General features: G+C 43.0%; 1 protein-coding gene across 8 annotated transcripts in view; it reads left to right on the forward strand.

Annotated features, from left to right (window-relative positions):
* LOC119854037 (polyamine-modulated factor 1-binding protein 1-like) overlaps positions 1-22,536 on the forward strand; it is a 108,807-nt gene that overhangs the window by 75,409 nt on the left and 10,862 nt on the right. For all 8 annotated transcript variants that reach the window (XM_043511978.1, XM_043511982.1, XM_043511980.1 and 5 more), the window contains 3 exons: positions 2,995-3,042; positions 13,233-13,374; positions 21,443-21,572. In XM_043511978.1, coding sequence (XP_043367913.1) covers positions 2,995-3,042; positions 13,233-13,374; positions 21,443-21,572 — 320 coding nt within the window. The remainder of the gene's footprint in view (positions 1-2,994; positions 3,043-13,232; positions 13,375-21,442; positions 21,573-22,536) is intronic.

Raw genomic sequence — 22,536 nt, forward strand, 5'->3', positions numbered from 1 at the left:
CAAAGGGGTGGAAGCCAGATAGGGGAGTGTCCAGGACAGAATTAGAAGAGAGGATACAGACAGGTCTTGTAAATAGCATGTTCAGGGAGCTTAGAGGTGTAAGGGAGATGGGGCAGTAGTTGGAGAGGCAAGTGGGGTGTATTGGGGTTTTTTTAGCATGGGAGAGACTAAAGTATGTTTGTTTTTTGAGGGAAAGGAGCAGAGAAGAGCGAGAGTTTAAGGAGAAAAGCAAGGGAGGGTAGTGGGCACCGGGTACCGCGGAGATCAGGAGATGGGATGGGGTCACTGGGGCAAATGGAGTTGTGAGAGCAGAAGAGAAATTTCTGTGTATCTGACCTGACTCTCCCTGACCATTCCCCCTGACTCTGAGATCCCAGATCACAACACCACTCCCTGTGATCAAGGTGAGTTGACTGTTGATCCCACTGGACCTATCAAAACCATTTGTTATATTAGGCTCACATCTTGAGAATTGCTGAGCACTTGCAACTCTCCTGGAAGTCAACAGTAAGGCTTTAATTGAGCTCAGTGGGAGTACGCTCAAGGAGTACAATCAAGCTCTCAATGAGTTGCTGCACTCAAGGAGCTGATCATCCATCTGCAGCACACCCTGCTTTTGTCAACCTGGGAACGAAGAAAGACGTATAGTAGGCCTGAATTATGTTGGGCCCCATACATTTGTTGAGCATTTTAATAATTTTTCTACATTTAATTTGTAACATGAGAAACATTATAAAATGTTGTTGGAATATTGAATGAAGTGACCTTCAATTGCGAGGACTCAGTTTATTTGTACTAAACGTATTTAAATGCTAAGGATCTCAGCAGAATTCTTCTGTAGTTAGGTGGCTTGGAATCTATATTTAGTGACCCAAACTGCAGTTATTCATGTGAAATCAGTGGAGTTATGCCAGACTTACAAGGGAAAAAAAGCACAATTGGCCCTGGTATGTTTACATGAGATTTTCCTGACCTCTAATGCACATTGAGGTGTGGCCAAAGTGAACCATTGTTGCAGTAATGAAAAAAATGTCTGGATAAAAATCACTTATTTCCTTTGGGAAGAAAAAAAGGAAGAGCTATTCTTAATTCTTACTGTATTTTCCTTATTTTACTCTTTCTATTCCATTCTGCTGGAGTTTAGCATTTTCTATATATTGCCAGTTTCATTTAGAATGTTCTCTGTGAGATCACAAAATAATGGGGACTTTCTGCAACACAATGCAAAGGATAAAATCCACATGAGTAATCTGAAAGGAAGTTCTAAAGAAAATGACTATGCCATTGTTTCAGTCATGCAGAGTGATTGTTTCCTTGCATACAAATTCTGACATGTAGACTATACTGTTGAAAGGAATAATGTAGACAATCACCTCTCTCACTGAAAGTTTTGTACCTGTTATAGTTACCAGAAACCCCTCTGATTATTATAGTTAAAAGAAGTCAGTGAAAGTATATTTTTCTCTGTTTTGTCTTATTACCTGTACCTGACACCACTTTGTGTATAGTCTGTTACCCCGTATAGTCAGTTAGCCCCCTGTCAGACTCACATGGACAGATCCTTGCACCTGCAGAAAACCCTGATGACGTCAACCTGCATGGATCTCATTGCAGGATCAGGTCCTTAGTCAATATTTTTTCCTTGCTAAAAAGATCTTCATAAAGATAACAGTGGAGCAGAACCACCCTCCTCTTCCTCTTTTTTAGAAGGTTGTTCTTTTTAAAACGTTGCCATAAGACACTGCGGAAATTGGATATCTCCAATTTTAAAAAAAATCTCAGAGGACAGTGCTTCTTTAAATGTAGTATTCAAAGACAAAAACAAACGAATCCACTTTAGAGTGAATGATCCTGTAAAGGCCTACAGTTTCTTTCTTGGGTATTTCACAAGAACCTATGGCCAGGTCTACGCTAAAAAGTTAGGTCAACCTAGCTGCATTGCTCAGGGGTCTGAGAAATACACACTTCTGAGTGACGCGGTTAAGCCAACCTAACCCCCACTATAGACAGCACTAGGCTTACGGAAGAATTCTTCTATCCGCCTAGCTACCGCTGCTTGGGGAGGTGGATTAACTACAGCGATGGGAGAACCCTTCCCATTGTTGCAGTGAGTGTCTACACTGAAGCGCTGCAGCAGCATTGCTGTGGCTGTGCCACTGTAGCGGTTTAAGTGTAGGCATAGAACCTATTGCAGTATTTGAGTTCCCTATCCTGCAAAACGTAGACCTTCTTCCATGAGGTGCTAAGGGCCTTCCGTTCCCTTTGACGTCCATGTGACTTAAGGTTGGTCAGCTCCTTGCAGAGACCTCCCAGGCTAAGGCCTTAGGTCCCCTCTTCAAATCTAACCTACACAGGTGGTGAGCAAGGGCAGTTAGTATATGATGGCTGTTCATTGGCTCATGTGAAATGAGTTTGGTGATCTCAGTCTAGTTCCCAGTGGATAAATGGCCCCCTTCTTGGCGGTGTACGAGAAGTAGAGGATTGATGGGCAGGCAGGGAGTAGATTTGCTAAAAAATGGAAAATAAAATTTTGTGGAATTTTTTGTTGTTGAAATTTCAGAATGTTCTAGCAGGGAGGCTGAACTACTTTCTCACTCCTGGAGTTGGTCTCTCCTTATCAAGGTCTTGGCAGGCCAGTATGGGGAAGCTTATTCTCCTGTTGCCTGTGCTGTACCTGTTCTGGGAATGGAGATTTCAGGGCTCCCAGGGATGTCAATTCAACGTCTTTCATGTACTCTAAGGGTGGGATTTTCAAACTCACCTAAGAGAGTTAGGCACCAAACTTCCAATGAGAGCCCTTGGGAACTGGGTACACAACTTCCTTAGGTGCGTTTGAAAAATCCCTCCCTAAATTTAATAAGAAAACAATGTATTATTGATAGCAGACAGCTTTGTTTGTTTCATACAAACTATATCCCCCAAACATATAAGTATATATGAACAACAAACTCTTTTTACCACAAAGTTGTGATTATACTTTGAATTATTTTACAGGATGCCTGTCTGAGAGAAATAGCAGAAATGAAAACTTGCATTGAGAAGGTAAAGTATGAAAATGAATCTCTTCTAAATGAGAAGATTAGAACTATAACATTACTACTGAAAGTGTAAAGGAAATTCATTATTTTTCTGTGCAACCCATGTATGCCTCTTAACATTTTATATTCCTTTGATTATATATTGGGGTTTTTTAGAAATTTGGTGTAAAAAGAAAAATAATAATCAAATCAGGAGAATTGAAAATTACTTACTTCTTCCAAGGGAAGTTAAGAATTCAGGCTAAAACACTTACAAAATGAAGTCTACTTTTGGACCCAATGCAGCACCTTTCAAAAGCCACTGCAAATCTTTCCATTGACTTCAAGAGGAGATAGATTGGGCCCTTAGTGTATTTTGGAAAACTGAGTCCTGTATCTTCACTGAATGAAATGGAAGGATTCTCCATTTGAGAGTAATTACTGTATAGTGTCACTTTGTTTATTTATGGTGATGCTCTTCATTTCTATAGCTCCTTTCATCTGAATTTCTGAAAGCACTTTGCAAACAGCTGAAACTTTTATCGTGCTTGTGGCATGGCCCTGAGTTAGAGATGGCGTGGAGAGGCTGTGCCACAGTAGGAGCCCTGGGTGGGATTATGCCTACCGCTGCTGTACTATCTTGAAGTGGGTACAGCATCCAGCCAGCTTTGCTGAGTGCTGTCGAATGGGAGGGATGAGGCCAAGGTCCACCCCCTCAATCCTGTGGTTGAGGCTAATCCAAGCCATAGCACTTGGATCTCACAGTCCTTGTGTTTTCTGAAAGCAAGAATGCCATAATGCCCAGCTTATGGACTGGGGCAGTAAGTGGGAGGCCCCTTTCACTCTCTCCCCTTTGTTCTCCCTTTGTTCACTTTGTTCTCCCTTGCAGGGGCTGGCCACAATCTTTCTTTAATTAATCTAGTGTGACAACAGAGGGGTAAGGTATCACTTCATCCATCAGTGAAATGCAGCCACCTCTGAGGTGGAACATAGTAGCTGTCTAATAGGTCTCAGCAACACTGCACGGCAGCTTGGAAGAGAACATGAATTCTTCTGTCCTGAGTTGAAACCGCAAGGGGGAGTTTGGGCAGGACACTGGCCTTTAACACTCCTGCTCTTAGAAAAAATGTGGGATCTTGTATGACCACAATGATTTAGTATCTCCAGCTGCAGAATAGACCCCAAACGGTCTTTGGGCATTGATTCAAATGCATCCGATGAAGTGAGCTGTAGCTCACGAAAGCTTATGCTCAAATAAATTTGTTAGTCTCTAAGGTGCCACAAGTGCTCCTTTTCTATTTGCGAATACAGACTAACACGGCTGCTACTCTGAAACCTGTCAAAGGGAACAGTAGCACCTACTGACTCACCAGCATCAGGGTTTTCTTTAGTATTGTCCCATCCAAGTATTGAATGGCTAAAGAGAAAGTATTGGAGGGTAGTTATATTTAGCATTGATTTTAGTGCTTTACACTCTTTTTCAAGTACAAACACTAACCTACCTCTCAGCCGTGTTGTGAGAATAAGTATTAACCTCCCTGCCTCCGTTTTGTCATCTGTATAGTTGCGCTAAGTGACTTTCTAAGGATACACAACGGGTCAGAGCTGAGATTAGAACTTTGGAGTTCCTGGCTTTCAGCTCAGAGTCTAAATGGGCCCACACTGTCTTGCTGTAAAGTGGAAGTGTTGGTTAAAACTCAGTTGTCTTTTGGGGGAGGGGATTTTTGTGGTGTCCTTATCAGGTCCTGAAAGATACCCCTGTTTTTCCTTTTATGGGGCAGTCCTGAGTGGGACAGAGCATCTTTTGTCTTGAGAAGGGCTGCACTTCTACTGACATGAATGGGAATTGAGGGCTCTCAGCACCTTGCTGCATTGGGCATTATACACACGCACATTAGCTCAAGCTTACTGCACCATCTTAACCTCTAGGTGAGAAGGATTGGATGAGAATCCCTTTAAAGCTTATCACTTATGTTCCTTAATTGGGCAGAGGAGTTACTGAATGATCCAAGACACAACAGTCACTTTCTCATCCACAAGGGCCTGAGTGCAAAGCCTTTATAAGCACCCAAGCTCAGAGGTGATTGGCTCAAACCAGCAATCAACCCCTACTCGTATAAATAGCAGTGAAGAGTCCCGCACACAGATACCACACTGATGCATGCAGTATAAATACCTAGACAGAATGGACAGAACCGACCCAGGCTCATGGTCCTTCTCTCATTCTTTTTCAATTAGAAAGGTTGGTGAAATCATTGTTGGTTTCCACAGTAACCCAGCCTGAGAGCTAGGTATAGAGTGGCCACAGCATTATCTTCTTCAGACATCTAGTTCCAGCTTCCAAAAAAGTTTAGTGCACGTTTTTTTCTAGTAGACAATAAGGAAAGGTCTTTTTATTTTATCCATATCTATGCTGAGAATGAGCTGGTATACTCATCATCAGTGCAAAAAACCCTTGTTTGATATAAACAACTTGTTTCAAAAATCCTCCGCTGAAATGTGTGAATAAAGTATTTTGCAGGATTATAATACAGTTCTCATTTCTCTCTGGGCAAGTAAGAACTAGATGGCAATCTTGTATAGTGAAATAACTCTGTGTGATACACATAGTCTTGTCAGGTCCCCTGACGATGCTTTAATCTTGGACGTTGGATCTTCTCATGATTAAAGTTAACAGATGAGTTAATAGATTTTTCTAAAATGTTTCCATCCCTTTCCTTCTGGAAGTGCACTAGCTTTACCTTACTTCTCTGGGATTGGTGTGTTTTAAGAGCCGGCTATTGATTTATTGCAGTTTATATTCATCATCATACAAGTTTCCCTTCACATTTCTCAGCTTCTTTGACCCTTAAAAGTTCCTTAGAATTATTGGTTGCTTCTGATAAAGTATTCTCTCCTTTTGTTAGACTTGTTTCACATAGGGCTGTTGTATGGTATTGTCCAGAATATTAAGATGCCTGGTATGAATAGATTGCACTGAAAGCTCTAAGTAGTTCATTAGGTTCTTGCTTGGTGTAATTTGGCCTGTGCTCATGCCAGTGACACTTCTGCTAACTCATCCACATAGTGTAGCTTGACGGCCACCTCTTCTTTCTTGGGTATAACAGCAGACGATCAACCACTAGCGCTTTCACCGTCCAAGTCAGCATTGGAGAAGCATTGTAAGGAAAACAGTGCTTCTAAAATTGTTTAAAACAGGTTACCCATCCTCTCGTTTTTGGAATGATGAGAGGGGGAAGTCTTTCTGGATTGGAACTGGCAGAAGAGTTCATTTTTGAGTGCTTATGTCTGTTCCACGTTAGCAACGTGCACTGTTGCCAGAGATTTTCCCCTCAGTGGGATCAGTTGGGCCCGCTCTAGCTTCCTCTGGTACTGTGTACTTATGCACCAGTACAAGGGCACCACCAGCCCCACACTCTCTTGGTTCCTTCTTATCTCCTGTAACAGTTGCTGGAATGTCTTCTCTTGCTTTGGCAAGGCGATTATCAGTAGTTTCTGTTTCATAGTTTAGTCTATAGTTTAGTTTTAGTGTATATATTGTAAATACTTTTAGTGTAGATAGTTAGTACCCTCTCCCCTTATCGTCAAGGGGTTCCCTTCACCCCGGGCTTCAAGCCTTGTGCCTCCTGTGGCAAGCCTGTGCTCGTGAGTGACCCACACCCCAGTTGTCTGAAGTGTCAGGGAGAATCTCACGTGAACGACTGCTGCCAAATTTGTTGGGACTTTAAACCTCACACAAAGAAGGATAGAGAGTTCAGACTTAAGGCTGTCCTAATGGAAACTGCTCTTAGATACCAAGCCTCTCGGATTCAGCACTGAGAACTTTGGCCTCGGTGCAAAGCATTCCTCCAGCATTGCACGCATCCCAGCACCTCTCTCTATCTCCGGTGCCGAGGAAGACGCACAAAAAGAGGCGCACTCACAGCACGCGCTCATAATGCCAAAGAAGGGCAAGCCAGGGAAAGACAGTGGAGTGCTACCCATGTTGGGCCACTCCTCCACCCTGGTCCCATGGTGGCACCATCGACTCAGCTGAGATCATTGAGTCTGATGTGGGACAATCCACCGATGCTGGGAAGTCATCGTGGTGCCAGCGGAATTGCAGTGCCTTCAACCCCAGAGGCCTTTGCAGCAGCCAGAGACTTGTTGTCGCTACTGGTCCTGCCAGCCCCATTAGGTCAGCCATCAGTTTTGTCATCCTGGAGCAGGAAAGAGACCGGTGCTCTGAGCTCCTTCCCAGCACAGGGCCCACCAGCTCATCTAGAGACAAGCTGATTCTTCTGTCCTCTGTGAAGTTGTCCCCAGCCCACCACCGATCACCGGATGCTTGACACCGATCAAAGGTAGTGAGAGGTACCGCTTCCCCATGGAAGCCTAGGGAGGATTCTTCATCTGAGTCCAACACGGAGCCCTGCATTCACCCTAAGGGCCACCATTACTCGTCCTACATGCCACTGGACCTTGGTGCGGGTCCCCCTGCTGGTACCCGGCCAGGAGAGTGGCCTATGCAGTGGCTATTTTGGAACCCTTGGGGTTTTCTCCCAATACCAGGTCTACCCTCCCACCATTCATGCTTGGTTGCTTCTGAGAGGTGGGCTCCCGCACTGTACCCCAACTCCAGTACTGACCCTGGTACTGATTTACAGGACATGGTCCCTATGGAGATTATTGAGGCTGAAGAAGAGGAAGAAGCCTCTCCTCAAGTACAGGCCTCTTTCTCCTCCTCCCCTGACATAGCCATCTTAAGGCCAAGCATCTTGCTTCCCCAAGATGACTAGAGCTCATCAACAGCTAAAGCAGAAAGGTGCTTTCAAACTGGGGGCTTGAGATTGAGGAGCTCAAGGAATCATCTCACAGCCTCGTTGACATTCTGGCTGCAGCAGCTGCATGTAAAGTCTCCTTACCCATTAATGAGGTGGTAATAGGTCCAGTCAGAGCCCTGTAGCAGACCCCATCTTCTCTACCTCCCACTTTGAAGAGGGCAGAGAAGAAATATTGTGTGCCAGCCAGTGGGTATGAGTATCCGTACTCTCATCCCCCCTCCAGGGTCCCTCATTATATTGACGGCTAATGAAAGGGACAGACAGGGCCAGTCGAGTGCTACCCCCAAACAGAAAGACGCAAAGAAACCTGATTTGTTTGGGAAGAAAGTTTATTTGACAGGTGGTCTGCAACTATGTATCTCAAACCAGCAAGAATTACTGGGGAGATGCAACTACAATTTGTGGGACTTCTTGTCTAAATTTAGGGACTCCGGGCCCCAAGACTTAAGGCAGGAATTCTCAGCCCTCTTAGAAGAGGGAAAGAATGTTGCCAGAGCCTCTCTCCAGGAGGCACTGGATGCAGCAGATGCGGCAACCAGGACAATGGCCTCCGCTGCCACCATGAGATGATGCTCTTGGCTGCAGTCCTTGGGACTCCCTTAGGAGGTCCAGCAGTCTATTCAGGACCTCCCTTTCAAAGACTGCTCACTATTTTCCAAGCAGATGGACATGAGACTACATGGCCTGAAGGACTCAAGGGCTACCCTCTGGTCCTTGGGCCTCTTTGCTCCATCTGCTTCTAGGAAGCATGTCAGGCCCAACAGCTGCCACGCTTCTTGGCTCTGCCTCCGAGACAGGACCCCTCCTTGCCTGGGTCACATAGGTGCTATGTGCCCACCTTGACAGCCTCAGGAATCAAGGCCTGTGGTCCTAGAAAGAACTCTGCCTGCACATAAACATCAGAGAGCTCAGAGCAGTCTGCTTAGCTTGCCAAGTGTTCCTTCCCTGGATCGCAGGCAAGGTCTTGCAAGTTCTAACGGACAACACTGTGGCCATGTTCTACATCAACAAGCAGGGAGGAGCTCGTTCCTCCGGCCTGTGTCAGGAGGCCATCCATGTATGGGACTTCGGCGTGAAGCACTCCATCCACCTTGAGGATTCACACCTTCTGGGAGCCCAGAATGCACTGGCAGATCACCTCAGCAGATCCTTCTCCTCTCACCACGAGCGGTCCCTTCACCCAGATGTCACCAGCTTTATCCTCCAAAGGTGGATGTCTCCCCAGGTGGACCTCCTTCGTGACCAAGCAGAACAGGAAATGCCAGCAGTTTTGCTTACTGAGCGGGCACAGCCCAGGCTCCCTCTCCAACACCTTCCTGCTTTGTTGGACAAAACTCCTATTCTACGCATTTCCCCTGGACCGATTTGTCTGGTTCACAGGTCCTCCTAAATATCAAGAGTTATTCTTATAGGATTGATGTCGCTATGCCAACACTGATTCGGCATACTGCTAGATCTGTCAGTAGCAACCTCACTTCTGCTCCTGCTCCACCTGAGTCTGGTCTCTCAAGACCACTGTCGGTTACTCCAACCGAACCTCGGCTCCCTTCACCTAACTGCTGTTACATGGCTGAACCCAGAGGAGCTGGCCTGTTTGGAACAAGTTTGACAGGTCTTGGTGAGTAGTAGGAAGCTGTCCGCTAGGGTTATCTACCTTCCCAAATGGAAGTGTTTTTCGTTATGGGCATCCCAAAGCGTCCTCTCTCCAACTCAGTCTTCCCTTCAGTCGATCCTGGACTACTTGCTCCATCTTAAGCAACAAGGTCAGCTCTCGCATCTATCAAGGTGCATTTTTGGCCTTCCACCCACAGGTGAACAGCAGGTCAGTATTCTCTCACAAAATGAGAGTCCGCTTTCTTAAAGGCCTTGAGAGACTTTATCCTCAGGCCCGTGAGCTGATCCTCCACTGTGGGACTTAAATCTGGTTCTGTTGAGGCTCATATGTCCTCCCTGTGAGCCCCTGATGTTGTGCCCTCTACTGCTTCTCTCTGCCAAGGTCGCCTTCCTGGTAACAATTACCTCAGCAAGAAGAGTCTCTGAAATCAAGGTCCTTACGTCAGAACCACCATACACGGTGTTCTTCAAGGACAGGGTCCAACTGTGCCCGACCTGGCCTTCCTGCCAAAGGTAGTTTTGCAGTTTCATATCAACCAGGCCATTTTCCTGCCAGTCTTCTTTATGAAATCTCACAAGAATTCAGACGAGCAGCAGCTTTACTCATTGGATGTTAGGCATGCCCTCACCTTCTGCATTGAGAGGACTAAACCCTTTCACAGATCTATGCAACTCTTTGTAGCAGTAGTAAAAAGAATGAAAGGGCTACCAGCATCGGCCTAGAGGCTCTCATGCCGAATAGCTTCCTTTATTCAGGCATGCTACGAGCAGGCAGGTGTCCCACCTTCAGCCATCATGACTGCTCACTCCACGAGAGCTCAGGCCTCTTCAGCAGCATTCCTCACACAGGTTCCAGTCCAACACCTCTGCAGGATCACAACCTGGTTGTCGGTGCGTACCTTCTCATCCTACTACGTCATCACCCAACAGGCTCAAGACATGCCAGGTTTATGAGAGCTGTGTTTGTAGTCTGCATGTCCATGAGCTCGAGCCCACCTCCTTGGGTACTGCTTGAGAGTAACCGAACATGGAATGGACATGAGCAAGCACTTGAAGAAAAATCTGTTCCTAACCTTTCTGTAACTGTTGTTCTTTGAGATGTGTTGCTCATGTCCATTCCATGACCCACCCTCCTACCTGTCTGTTGGAGTTGGCTGGCAAGAAGGCACCGAGAGGGTGCGGGGTCAGTGCTCCCCCCCCATACTGCTGCATAAATTTCACCCTCAGAGAAGTTCCAATAAGCTTCTTTCACAGACTAGACTCCTTCCTAGTCTGAGCCCAATCCTTTTCAGACCAATGTTGTGGTTTATGGCCTGGGTCCAGCAATCACTCACACACCCGTAGTTACAGTCCTTTGTCCCAGTTTCTTTCAGACATCTCTTTGGGGTGGAGAGGCCATCTCTTGAGCCAGCTGAAGAAAAAATGGAGAGACTTCCAGGGCCTTTTATATTCTCTCTTGTGGGCAGAAACCCCTTTGTTTTCCTGTACAAAATCACAGCAACAAGATGGAGTTTGTAGCTACCTGGGCAAGTCACATGTCCATGATTCAGCTTTTTGCAGGCCGACGTCATTGTTTACATGTTAGTTTGAACGTTCCCAGGAAAGCTCAATTGTGGATTTATGTCTCCCAAAGTCCATTGTCAGTTAAGTGTTTCTTGATTGGGCACTTATTCAGAATAGTCCTTTCTCAAGAAGCTGACCAAATGCTTCACTGATGCTACTTAGAATCAAACACATTGAGATACAAGTACATAGCCAATATTCATAACTTCAGATACAAAAATGATACAGACAGACAGCATAATCATAACTAGCAAATTGCAACCTTTCTATAGACACTTTACTTGACCTCCTTTGTATACGATTTGATGTGACTATAGGACCTTGGTTGCAACAATGATCTTTACGGTCACAGTTCATGTCAATAACATCACAGTTGAAACCAAGGTCTTGTAGTCCCATTTATTTCAATGGTGTTACTTCAGATTGAGACTAGTGTTAACATGAAAGCACAATTTGGCTATGTTGCTTTCATTTGTGTACAGAGTTCACAGAAGAGAATTCAGTGTTCTTATAGCTCAGGTATGGGTATGACGCACGGAACATGTAACATCTTGTTTTGCTTGCATCTCCTCTCCCTTCCCTTTACCTTCTCTTCTCTGCCTGGATGTAAGATCAATTTCTTCTCCTTCCTGTATTTGTTGATGTAGCAAGATTGACTGATCTAGATTGATTTTCTCTCAAACATGGGTTGCTAGGTATCTAAAACAATGGAAAAAAACAGAAAAAAGGAAAAACAATGAAGTCAGCTCAGGCTGATCACATCACAGAATGAAGTGCTAGAATAAAAAGATGTCTGTCAGTCAAATATCAAGAAGAAAACAATAATTTAGTACTGCTATGGACAGTGTAATGGATGTCAAATAATATTTACAGAGAAGTAGCTTATTGCTCACTCATGTGCAAGGACATGAGAAAAAAGTTCCAAGTTTTCATTGTACCTACATGCTTCTACAAGTGCTCAGAAGTGAATATAATCTCCCTAAACCACCCCAGAGTATTGGAACCAACTGGTACTCACCGGCTAACATAGGCCTGAAGGAATAGCCACCATCATTCAAATACTGTTATTTGCATAATGCTGTTGATGAATATTGTCCTTTACAGTAGTAAAAAAGTATCCATAAAACAATATCACCACCCTGAATCACTTGCTACCTAGAGGCAAACAGGTACATTACAATAAACACAAGTAGTACAGAGTGGATTTCTGCTGAGGGGGAAGGAGATGTGGTCAGAGCCTTGGGAAGGAAAATGAATTAATACGATTGGATATTATCCTGCCTGGCAGGACTACTTGCTGTCTCTTTAAAGTGTGTTTTGACTTTGAAAAGGGTGGCTGTAAAAATGGCCCTGTGGGGCTCCAGGTTTATTGTCACTCAATGTGCAGTATCATGTTTGCTAAGTTTACATGGAAAAAGATGTTTATTCTAACTGCCAGCCCTGCAAACTCAAACTGGGATCAGAAAGCCAAGCTGGGTTCTTTCTGGCCCATCTATCACCAATAAAGAATCTGCAGTCAGAATTTAGTTAACAGTTCTTCTGTTCATCATTAGCATTTATGGCTTGTACCATGCCCAAAGATGCACTTGGGAGCCTCAGAAAACAAACATCCCTTTACCAAAGAGAACACAACCTAGAATTTAGATGTGATACAAGTTAGGAAATATGCATTTACACTTCTTGGGGAGCAGGTTTTTTGTTAATTTAATTTTATTTGTCTCAAGTCAGTTTTTAAGATGAATTTGAATGAGATGACCAGAAGAGTCCAGCTCACACTGCTAGACCTGTGCTTACTCTACAGTGGGAACAGGCGTAAAAAGTAGTTGACATTTGTGTCAGTGAAGTCAGTAGAATACACATGGGGAGCAGAGCTGATGAGAGAGCAGGCACAATTTTGACAGTCACTTTTCATGGAGAACTGCACTATACACACTATTTATTGCCCCACCAATGCTAGCATTTGTTACTGACTGTACACATTTTACAACTAGCCCTAGCACTATTGGTGGATACTGGTGTTCGCAGGCAGTGTAACATTATAATACAACATCTGATGGGGTTTTTGATGTTTCATTTTCACATTATTCTCCATGTTATTTGTGAAGCTTGGTATACAGCACCCTGTTGTCTTCAGAGATAACTGAGCTCGTTGCATTTTTGCTTTTGATGGGTTTTTCTGTCTTGCATTAATACGTTAACACCTATATTTCTATAGATGAGCACAGAGAACTGTTCACTTACGGAGAAAACGAAAGCCTTGGAGAATAGGTCTTCCTGCTGCTGTTTGGCTTCAGTGGTTCATGGCAATGAAGAAATACTAACAATTTCTCACCACACCACATTTGGTATTGATGCAGGTATGTCAAATCTTTAAAAATATCCTGTTTTCAGAAAGAAGTACAGGTGTTGGGCTAAATCTGCTCTATTTGCTTGACTCTGAGAAATTTCTTTGATAACTCATGGTTTGTGATGTCACATGAAATGGCCAGCTTCTCAAACAAGGGGCATAAACTTTTTGCTGAGTTATGAGCTGAAAAGCTTACTGTTGTTTTAACATTTGGTTAAAGTAAGATGAATATAGTATAAATAAAGATTAGGGTTACAGACTACCTATGGTTATTGCTGTTACTGAATTTCAAGGGAAACCAGAAGTAGCTTTGAGTCAGTAAGAGTTTGACCCAACTTCATTGAAGTTAATGGGAGTCTTTCCATTCAGCTGAGTGGGAGTTGAATCAGATCATGAGTGCTTATTTGGGTTAAGGGTGCGCACAAGGTAAGCACAAGACTTAGCTATTAAGTAAGTCCTCTTAGGAAAGTCCAAGTAATCTCAGAAATCAATCCGGTTCCATGAGTGAAAAAAAGTACAATGCAAAAAATACTGGAGTTGAACCGTTGGCCACAGGACTGGTGTGAAGCTGAAAGGGTTTCATTTTGTGGAACTGTGGGCCACAGTCCAGGGGGGAAAGGGGTCTGTGCAAGTGGGACGGCTGGCATATCACAAGAAGGGAGGGCTAATCATCTCAGTTGAAGCCTGGTGAAAGGGGAAGGTGCTAAGGAGGCAAACGCAGGAGAAAGGCAAATTTAGTATGTTGTGAACAAATTGAACCAAGGAGACACAGAATGTAAAGAGAAGAATTTTTTTTCAATTCTTTATATACCAGTGCTAAGAGTCTGGGTAATAAGCAAGAGGAAATGGAATTTCTCATATGATGAGAAATTTGATATAACTAGCATTACTAAAACAAGACAATTTGCATGATTGCAGTGTATAATCACTGATTACAATCTGTTTGGAAAGAATAGAGTGGATAAAAGATGGGTGGGGAGTGGCACTCTTCGTTAAAGATGTCCATACCTGTTTTAGAGTTAACAATAACTCAGAATCACAGGCTCTTGAGTGCATATAAATCAATATGCTAACTAACCAAGTCCAGAACAGGGTCTGCTAGAGGTCTGTTATAGACCATTAAAATAATCAAGAGAACAGGACTCCTTAAGCACCTGTCTGCAATGCACATAAAGAAATTGTGTTCTTCTTCAAGTGATTGCACATGTGCATTCTACTCTAGGTGTGTACATGACCCAAGTACAGTTGCCGGAAATTTTTCCTTCTGTGGTACCCGTTGGGGCAGTTTGAGCGCCCTCTGGTGCTGTGTGCTCATAGCCCCAGTATAAACTTCCCTAACCCTGCTCTTCCTTCCTACTGCCTGTGACAATCACTGGAACAGCTATCCTTGCTTTGGCGAGCTCTCTCTGTAGTCTTCTCTTTTTCGTATATTTTGACATAGATAGATAGATGTAAATAGTTTTAGTGTAAGTTTTTAACTTGCTGAGTGAGCTGAGTTTTTGTCCGTTCCCTGGTACTGAGGCATGCTTCAATCACTGTGCTTCAAGCCCTGCTCCTTCTGCAACAAGGCTGTGCCCCTGAGTGACCTGCATTCAAGCTGTCTGAAGTGCCTGGGAGAAGCTCACGTTGGGGACTGCTGCCAGATCTGCAGAGACTTTAAGCCTTGGATGAAGAAGGACCAGGAGGCCAGGCTGAAGTTTTTGTTATGGAAATCATAATCTAACACATATTTAGCTAGATTACTTACTAAGTTCTAAGACTCCATTCCTGTTCTATCCCCGGCAAAAGCATCACACAGACAGACAGACTCTTTGTTTCTCCCTCCTTCCAGCTTTGAAAGTATCTTGTCTCCTCATTGGTCATTGTGGTCAGGTGCCAGGGAGGTTATCCTAGCTTCTTAACCCTTTACAGATGAAAGGGTTTTCCTCTGGCCAGGAGGGATTTTAAAGTGTTTACCCTTCCCTTTATATTTATGACATGAGTTCTTGTACACACCTCCCTCCCCCCAGCATCCTGATGGTATCTGCTGCCAATGAAAGAGAAAGGCAGGGCCCTCAGGATGCAACCCCAGAAGCAAAGGACTCCAATAAACTGGATTTGTTTGGTAGAAAATTTTATCTTACGGGTGGCAGGGGAGGGTTGCAGCTCAGGATTGCAAACTAGCAGGCGCTGCTGGCCAGATATGATTTCAATATGTGGGACTCCATGCAAAAGTTCAAGGACTTGCTCATATAAGAGGCCAGGCAAGAATTCTCCTCGCTGGTGGACGAGGGAAAATCAGTATTGAGGGCCTCATTGCAAGCTGCTTTGAATGTGGCTGACTCAGCAGCCAGGTCCATGGCTTTGGCAGTGGCCATGCGCAGGAGTTCATGGCTTCCATCCTCAGGTCTCCTGCAGAAAGTCCAGCAAACCCTTCAGGACCTACCTTTTGACGGAGCCTTGCTCTTTTCAGAACAAACTGATGCGACCTTAAGTCACTTGGTTTGTACATACCAGCAACTTCAATGAAGCACTACAGGCCCCAACAGCTTCATCAATACTCTGCCCTGCCTGTCCATCAGGATCTTCAGAGGAAAAGAAGCACGGGTTTTTGATGTAGGGCACCCCTCCTTTCTACTGTGATGTTGATACCTGCCCCACCCAGATATCCAGGCGGTTTTAAGCAGGTGTTTTGATATGACACTTGAGGACGCCATACCAGTTTCCATGATGTCAGACCCTGTTTCTCCTTTGTTTACAAACTGCCTTTCCCACTTCCTCAGTCCATAGTCTGATATCACCACAGACCACTGGGTGTTGAGCATGGTGGAAGTGGGATACACTTTCCAGTTTATTTCCACTTCTTCTCACCCTCCCTCTCCATACCTATTCAGGAACCCCTGTCATGAAAAACTTCTGGTCCAAAAGATTCAATCTTTTCTTTCAGAGTAGCAGCCGTGTTAGTCTGTATTCGCAAAAAGAAAAGGAGTGCTTGTGGCACCTTAGACTAACAAATTTATTAGAGCATAAGCTTTCGTGAGCTACAGCTCACTTCATCGGATGCATTTGGTGGAAAAAACAGAGGGGAGATTGATATATATATATACACACACAGAGAACATAAAACAATGGGTTTATCATACACACTGTAAGGAGAGTGATCACTTAAGATAAGCCATCACCAGCAGCGGGGGGGGGGGGGGAAGGAAAACCTTTCATGGTGACAAGCAAGGTAGGCTATTTCCAGCAGTTAACAAGAATATCTGAGGAACAGTGGGGGGTGGGGTGGGGGGGAGAAATAACATGGGGAAATAGTTTTACTTTGTGTAATGACTCATCCATTCCCAGTCTCTATTCAAGCCTAAGTTAATTGTATCCAGAAGTCACCTACTACAGGACAGGCCCAACAAAGAAAATAACAGAATGCCACTAGCCATCACCTTCAGCCCCCAACTAAAACCTCTCCAACGCATCATCAAGGATCTACAACCTATCCTGAAGGACGACCCATCACTCTCACAGATCTTGGGAGACAGGCCAGTCTTTGCTTACAGACAGCCCCCCAATCTGAAGCAAATACTCACCAGCAACCACACACAACAGAACCACCAACCCAGGAACCTATCCTTGCAACAAAGCCCGTTGCCAACTCTGTCCACATATCTATTCAGGGGACACCATCATAGGGCCTAATCACATCAGCCACACTATCAGAGGCTCGTTCACCTGCGCATCTAGCAATGTGATATATGCCATCATGTGCCAGCAATGCCCTTCTGCCATGTACATTGGTCAAACTGGACAGTCTCTACGTAAAAGAATGAATGGACACAAATCAGACGTCAAGAATATAACATTCAAAAACCAGTTGGAGAACACTTCAATCTCTCTGGTCACTCGATTACAGACCTAAGAGTGGCTATCCTTCAACAAAAAAGCTTCAGAAACAGACTCCAACAAGAGACTGCTGAATTGGAATTAATTTACAAACTGGATACAATTAACTTGGGCTTGAATAGAGACTGGGAATGGATGAGTCATTACACAAAGTAAAACTATTTCCCCATGTTATTTCTCCCCCCCACCCCACCCCCCACTGTTCCTCAGATATTCTTGTTAACTGCTGGAAATAGCCTACCTTGCTTGTCACCATGAAAGGTTTTCCTCCTCCCCGCCCCCGCTGCTGGTGATGGCTTATCTTAAGTGATCACTCTCCTTACAGTGTGTATGATAAACCCATTGTTTCATGTTCTCTGTGTGTGTGTATCAATCTCCCCTCTGTTTTTTCCACCAAATGCATCCGATGAAGTGAGCTGTAGCTCACGAAAGCTTATGCTCTAATAAATTTGTTAGTCTCTAAGGTGCCACAAGTACTCCTAATCTTTTCTTTGGGTGTGAGCCATGGAAGAGGTTATGCAGAATTTAAGAGGGAAGGAGTTCTACTCCCATTATTTCTTAATCCCAAAAGCCAAGGGAGGTTTCAGACCAATTCTACACCTGCGCCACTTCAACAGCTATCTCAAGAAAATAAATTTCCACATGGTCACCAGTTATGGAAGGCTGGTAACCATTTTTTATGGAGGACTTCAAGTTGGGAGACATGCTGGAGATCCCATGTAGCTAGTAGTAAAACATCATTAGAGTCTCTAAAAATTCAATTATAGTTTTCTAATACCAAAGGTATTGCATCCAACTCAAAGGTAACTATTTTAGACTTAATTATGATTAATTCATATTTATCACTAGACTAGAAGTTGGTTGAACAGTAAAAAAAAAAAAAATAGAATAAGGTGTTATCTGCGATAAAATTTTGATTTTTAATATTGTTATTAATTCATCAGTGTTTAAATGGATTCCTGTTAAATTCATTCATTTAAACTTTGTAAGCAGTCATAACCACTTGGTTTTACTTTCTATAATTTCTCATCTTTACATTCCATATAAATAAAATGGATAAACGTATATTATTTTTGAGCCTTCAATTTAGCTAAGCAACTAAATTCAATTAATCCCTGAGAAATCTGCTGTGGGTACTTAATTAGTTAAAACTCCTTATGTAATATGTGTATTATACTGTATCTATGCTAATGTCTAAAGCCTGTTAGATTTGTCCTGTGTGAGGGATGTGTGACAGGTTGGACCCCTTGGGAAGCCACCTGATATGCTAAGATACTACTGGGTCTATCTGTTCTGCCTGCATTGGGTCCCTTTAACCTGTCTTGCTGAGCCAGGCTCTTAAAACCTCCTCTAACACACACACAGGCAGGATCACACCCAGCTTCAGGTCAGCTCTGGGAAGACTCCGTTTAAGGGACTTGCTCCAGCACTCAGATGTCCACCTCCCTTGGAGTACAGACCCAAAGATATATTATGAAATTCGGCCCCTCCCTCAATGTGGAGAGAGAGATGCACATTTCTTGCCCTCCCCCCAGTTAGAAATTACAGAAACTGGGTTTAATAATAAACAAAACACATTTTATTAACTATAAAAGGCAGATTTTAAGTGATAAAATAGGTAACAAACAGAACAAAGCAGATTACTAAGCAAATGAAATCAAACACGCAAATTAAGCTAGTTTCACTACAGAAATTGGTTACGAATAGTATTTCTCACCCTAGATATTGCTGCAGGCAGTTTGCAAAGTTTCTGTGGTTCAGAGTTCCAGTTATATTCTTTTTCAGACTGGACCCCTATTTCAGTCTGGACTCCCCTTGGCCTTCCCTTTTGCAGCCTTTCTTAAGGCAGACAGGCCAAGGAAAGGAGGAGTCCTGTTTGCCTTCCTCCCCACCCTTAAATAGGATTTACATAAGGCGGGAATCCTTTGTTTCCAAAACTTGATCCCGCCTCCCCCTTACAGTGGAAAGTTACAAGAAGTCCCAGGTAATGTTTTAGTATCAGGTGACAAAACCACCTGACCCTGAAGTATCACAGCGTCCATAAGTCAGTGGCAGTATGGAGTGTCCACAGGAAGGCCAAGCTTTTCACAGTTAGTTGTCCTCGCTGATGGGCCATCCACCCTGTCTGGCTTTTCCATTGTTGTACCTGAAGTGTTAGCAGTGGGTGTCACCCAAAGTAGCACAGTTGAAATACAGATACATAGTTAATATTCCTGACTTCAGATACAGAAATGATACAGGCATACAAATTAAATAATCGCATTCCGTAAATTATAACCTTTCCAATGATATCTCAAATGAGCCATTTTGCATAAATTTTATCTGTTATGTCATATTCATATCATAAACATAGTTTCATAAAGAATATAGAATGACATGTCCCAGGATGCATTAACAATTCTCCAGCTAGGTATTTACACAGCCCATTAACTGCCATATCTAAGTGCCTCTCAAGTATTAGTTCTTAGAATGGCAAGATTAGTGATAAGTTCCAGGGTCCAGGGCTTATCTTCCATATACTCAGACCTCCCTCAACTAGTTGACAATTTCTTTGTGTGTAATGGAGTATAATTACTGTGAAGGGAGAGGCAATTTCTTTGGTAGTTAGATCCAGTTTGGGCTGAAAAATCATGACACTGAATATTTAGAACATGTCACCTTGTATTATTAGCATATACACATCTTTAGTCCTGCACTATCCAAATTCTCAGAAAACAAATTAATTTTATACCATAATGTGACCCACCAAGTGTGAAAACAAATCGGTTATTCCACTCAGAGCTTAGAAGCAGCAAAAAATAATACTTCTTTAAAACTCTAGATTCAGTTTTAACTGTAAAGTCACAACCATTATACCTATAATAATGAGCGTATTGAGATTAAGATTTAAAGATCTGATGATAGAACATGACAGTTAACATGTTCTAACATGTCTGAAAAGTTTAGTGTAGACTAGGCAGTATGTATGTTTTTAATACAGTCTAAGCCAATCGAGATAAAGCTTAGACTTCTCTCTGTACCTTAACCAATTTAACGTTTATTAAAGACCTTGTTTATATTATATGCTGTGTAGTTGTAGCTGTATTGGTTGTAGGATATTAGACCAACAAGGTGGGTGAGGTAATATCTTTTATTGGACCAGTTTCTGTTGGTGACAGAGAGAAGCTTTCAAGGCACACACAGCTCTTCTTCAGGGTGACATATTTTAAGTATTCAGTGTCGTGATTTTTCAGCCCAAACTGGATATGGCAACCTAAGAAATTGCCTCTCTTCAGTGATTACACTCCAATAGACGCAAAGAAAGTGTCAACCAATAGAGGGAGGTCTGAGTGTACAGAAGATAGCTTTGTGTGGCTCAAAACCTTGTCTCTCTCTCCAACAGAATTTGGTCCAATAAAAGATATTATCTCACCCACCTTGTTTATGTTCCACTTTCAAACATGGTAGTTAGACCATGTTAACTAAAATATTTGGATACCGTACCTTTCATTCTAGTCTAGAGAAAGGCCATGTGGCTGGCAGTTAGACCAATACTGTTGCTACTAACCCCCAACAGCTCTTAAAGGGCACCTAGTCATAAATAATCCTTTTGATGTTACTCTAGTAGAATGTAGCTAAACTGTAGCCTGTACAGTACAGTGTGGATGACTTCAGTATCAAACTTCACATTAAAAACCTGTGGTTAGGTGTCCCAGAATTAGACAGCAAAGATCTATTTTTCAGATGCTTAGTGGAATTGCGCCTTTGTTCTGTGAGGCTAGAATTGAGTAGGTTTCTGTGGGTTTTTTGCAGTGGGGAAAAATATTTTCATAATCTGAAATAAATTCTGGAATTGCGTGTGAAAGTTTGAAGAATTATAGCCAGCCTGCTTTTATGAAACACATCCCTCCCGAGCCCCCCAATTGGAGCACATTAACAATGAAATGCTAGACCATGTGATTCTTGGTGGTTGCTTACCACATCCACTAAGTTAACTCCACTTGCAGTGTAACAGAAAGATGTTTACAAGATTTATTTTAGGGCCCCCCCCCAAATCATGTTAAAGCAGGACATCTAGACCATTTTTAGCCTTGCTGTCTGTTACTTGATCATTGCAAAGATGATATTTTCTTTAAGAATAAAGGGAAAAGAACACATTCATTCAATTAAAGCTGACCCAGAATAATAACAAGGGAATGTCTGTCTGTCTCTCTCTCTTTCAGAAAGCTCTCATTGCTTCAATAATTGTTGTGATGCAACTTGCAATTCTGAGACACAAAGGGGTAAATGTGTTGCTGGGACAAGCTCAGTGGAGGAGGATGAAATCGGAATGAAAGAGATGTATAAACAGCTGTAAGAACTGATTTTTGTTTTTTCTTACTACAAATGTAAAAGGGGGTTGGATACCATTTTCCCTTCTGGAAAGTTTATAGTGGGTGTGAAACAAACATATTATAAGGAATTCAAATAGCATGTAACTAGAACAGTGACAACTTGGCACAACCAACTGCACCTATACAAATAAGGGGAGATGCATAAAAAACAGAGTAAATAATCTAAATGGAGTGTCAGGATGATTTTGTAAGAAACCTACAATCCTGGCATAGATTTCCCAACTTTGTTGTACTTCATGTACCTGCTTTGTCAGGAAATCCTGAATACTGGCAGCAAGTTGTGGATCATGCAAATACTTATGAACGTGCTTAGCTCTACACACTTGAGTGGTCCTATTGGCATCCATTGTATTTCTCACATATATAAAGTTAAGCATGTTCATGTTTGCAGGACTGGGCCCTACAATGGAAGGAATGCAATTGTGGAAAAATTACAAAACTGGTAGAAAGAGTCTCTCTACAAAGAGGGCACATAATATTAAATACACAAATGTAGTCCCTGTTTCTGTAGCCACTTAAGCATGTGTGTAATTTTTCTCAGGTGACCAATACTAATGAACTATTCATATGAATAGAAGTGGCCCACATGCTTTGAGGTTTGCAGGAATGGGTCCTAAAGTTACTGAAAGTGTCTTCATGTGTGTTTGCACTGCACTTAGCACAATGAGCCTTGATCCTCATGGGGTCCTCTTGGCGCTATTGTAATATAATACAAAATCAAAGTCTACAAGTCAGCCAACTCTGAAGCACTGTTTCTATTTCAGTGACGGAACTTGTCTGACCCATCTTGTCCCTGCTTTTCCAGCTGAAAACAGGCGAAATTATAGGGTATAAGGCATTTCTACTGTTGTGGCAAATCATAAGTCTGATCCCACATTCCTTGAGCACCTGAACTTCCACTGAAGACGACGACAATTTTGAGT

The sequence above is a fragment of the Dermochelys coriacea genome, chromosome 3, assembly GCF_009764565.3.
Source record: "Dermochelys coriacea isolate rDerCor1 chromosome 3, rDerCor1.pri.v4, whole genome shotgun sequence".
Taxonomy (NCBI): domain Eukaryota; kingdom Metazoa; phylum Chordata; order Testudines; family Dermochelyidae; genus Dermochelys; species Dermochelys coriacea.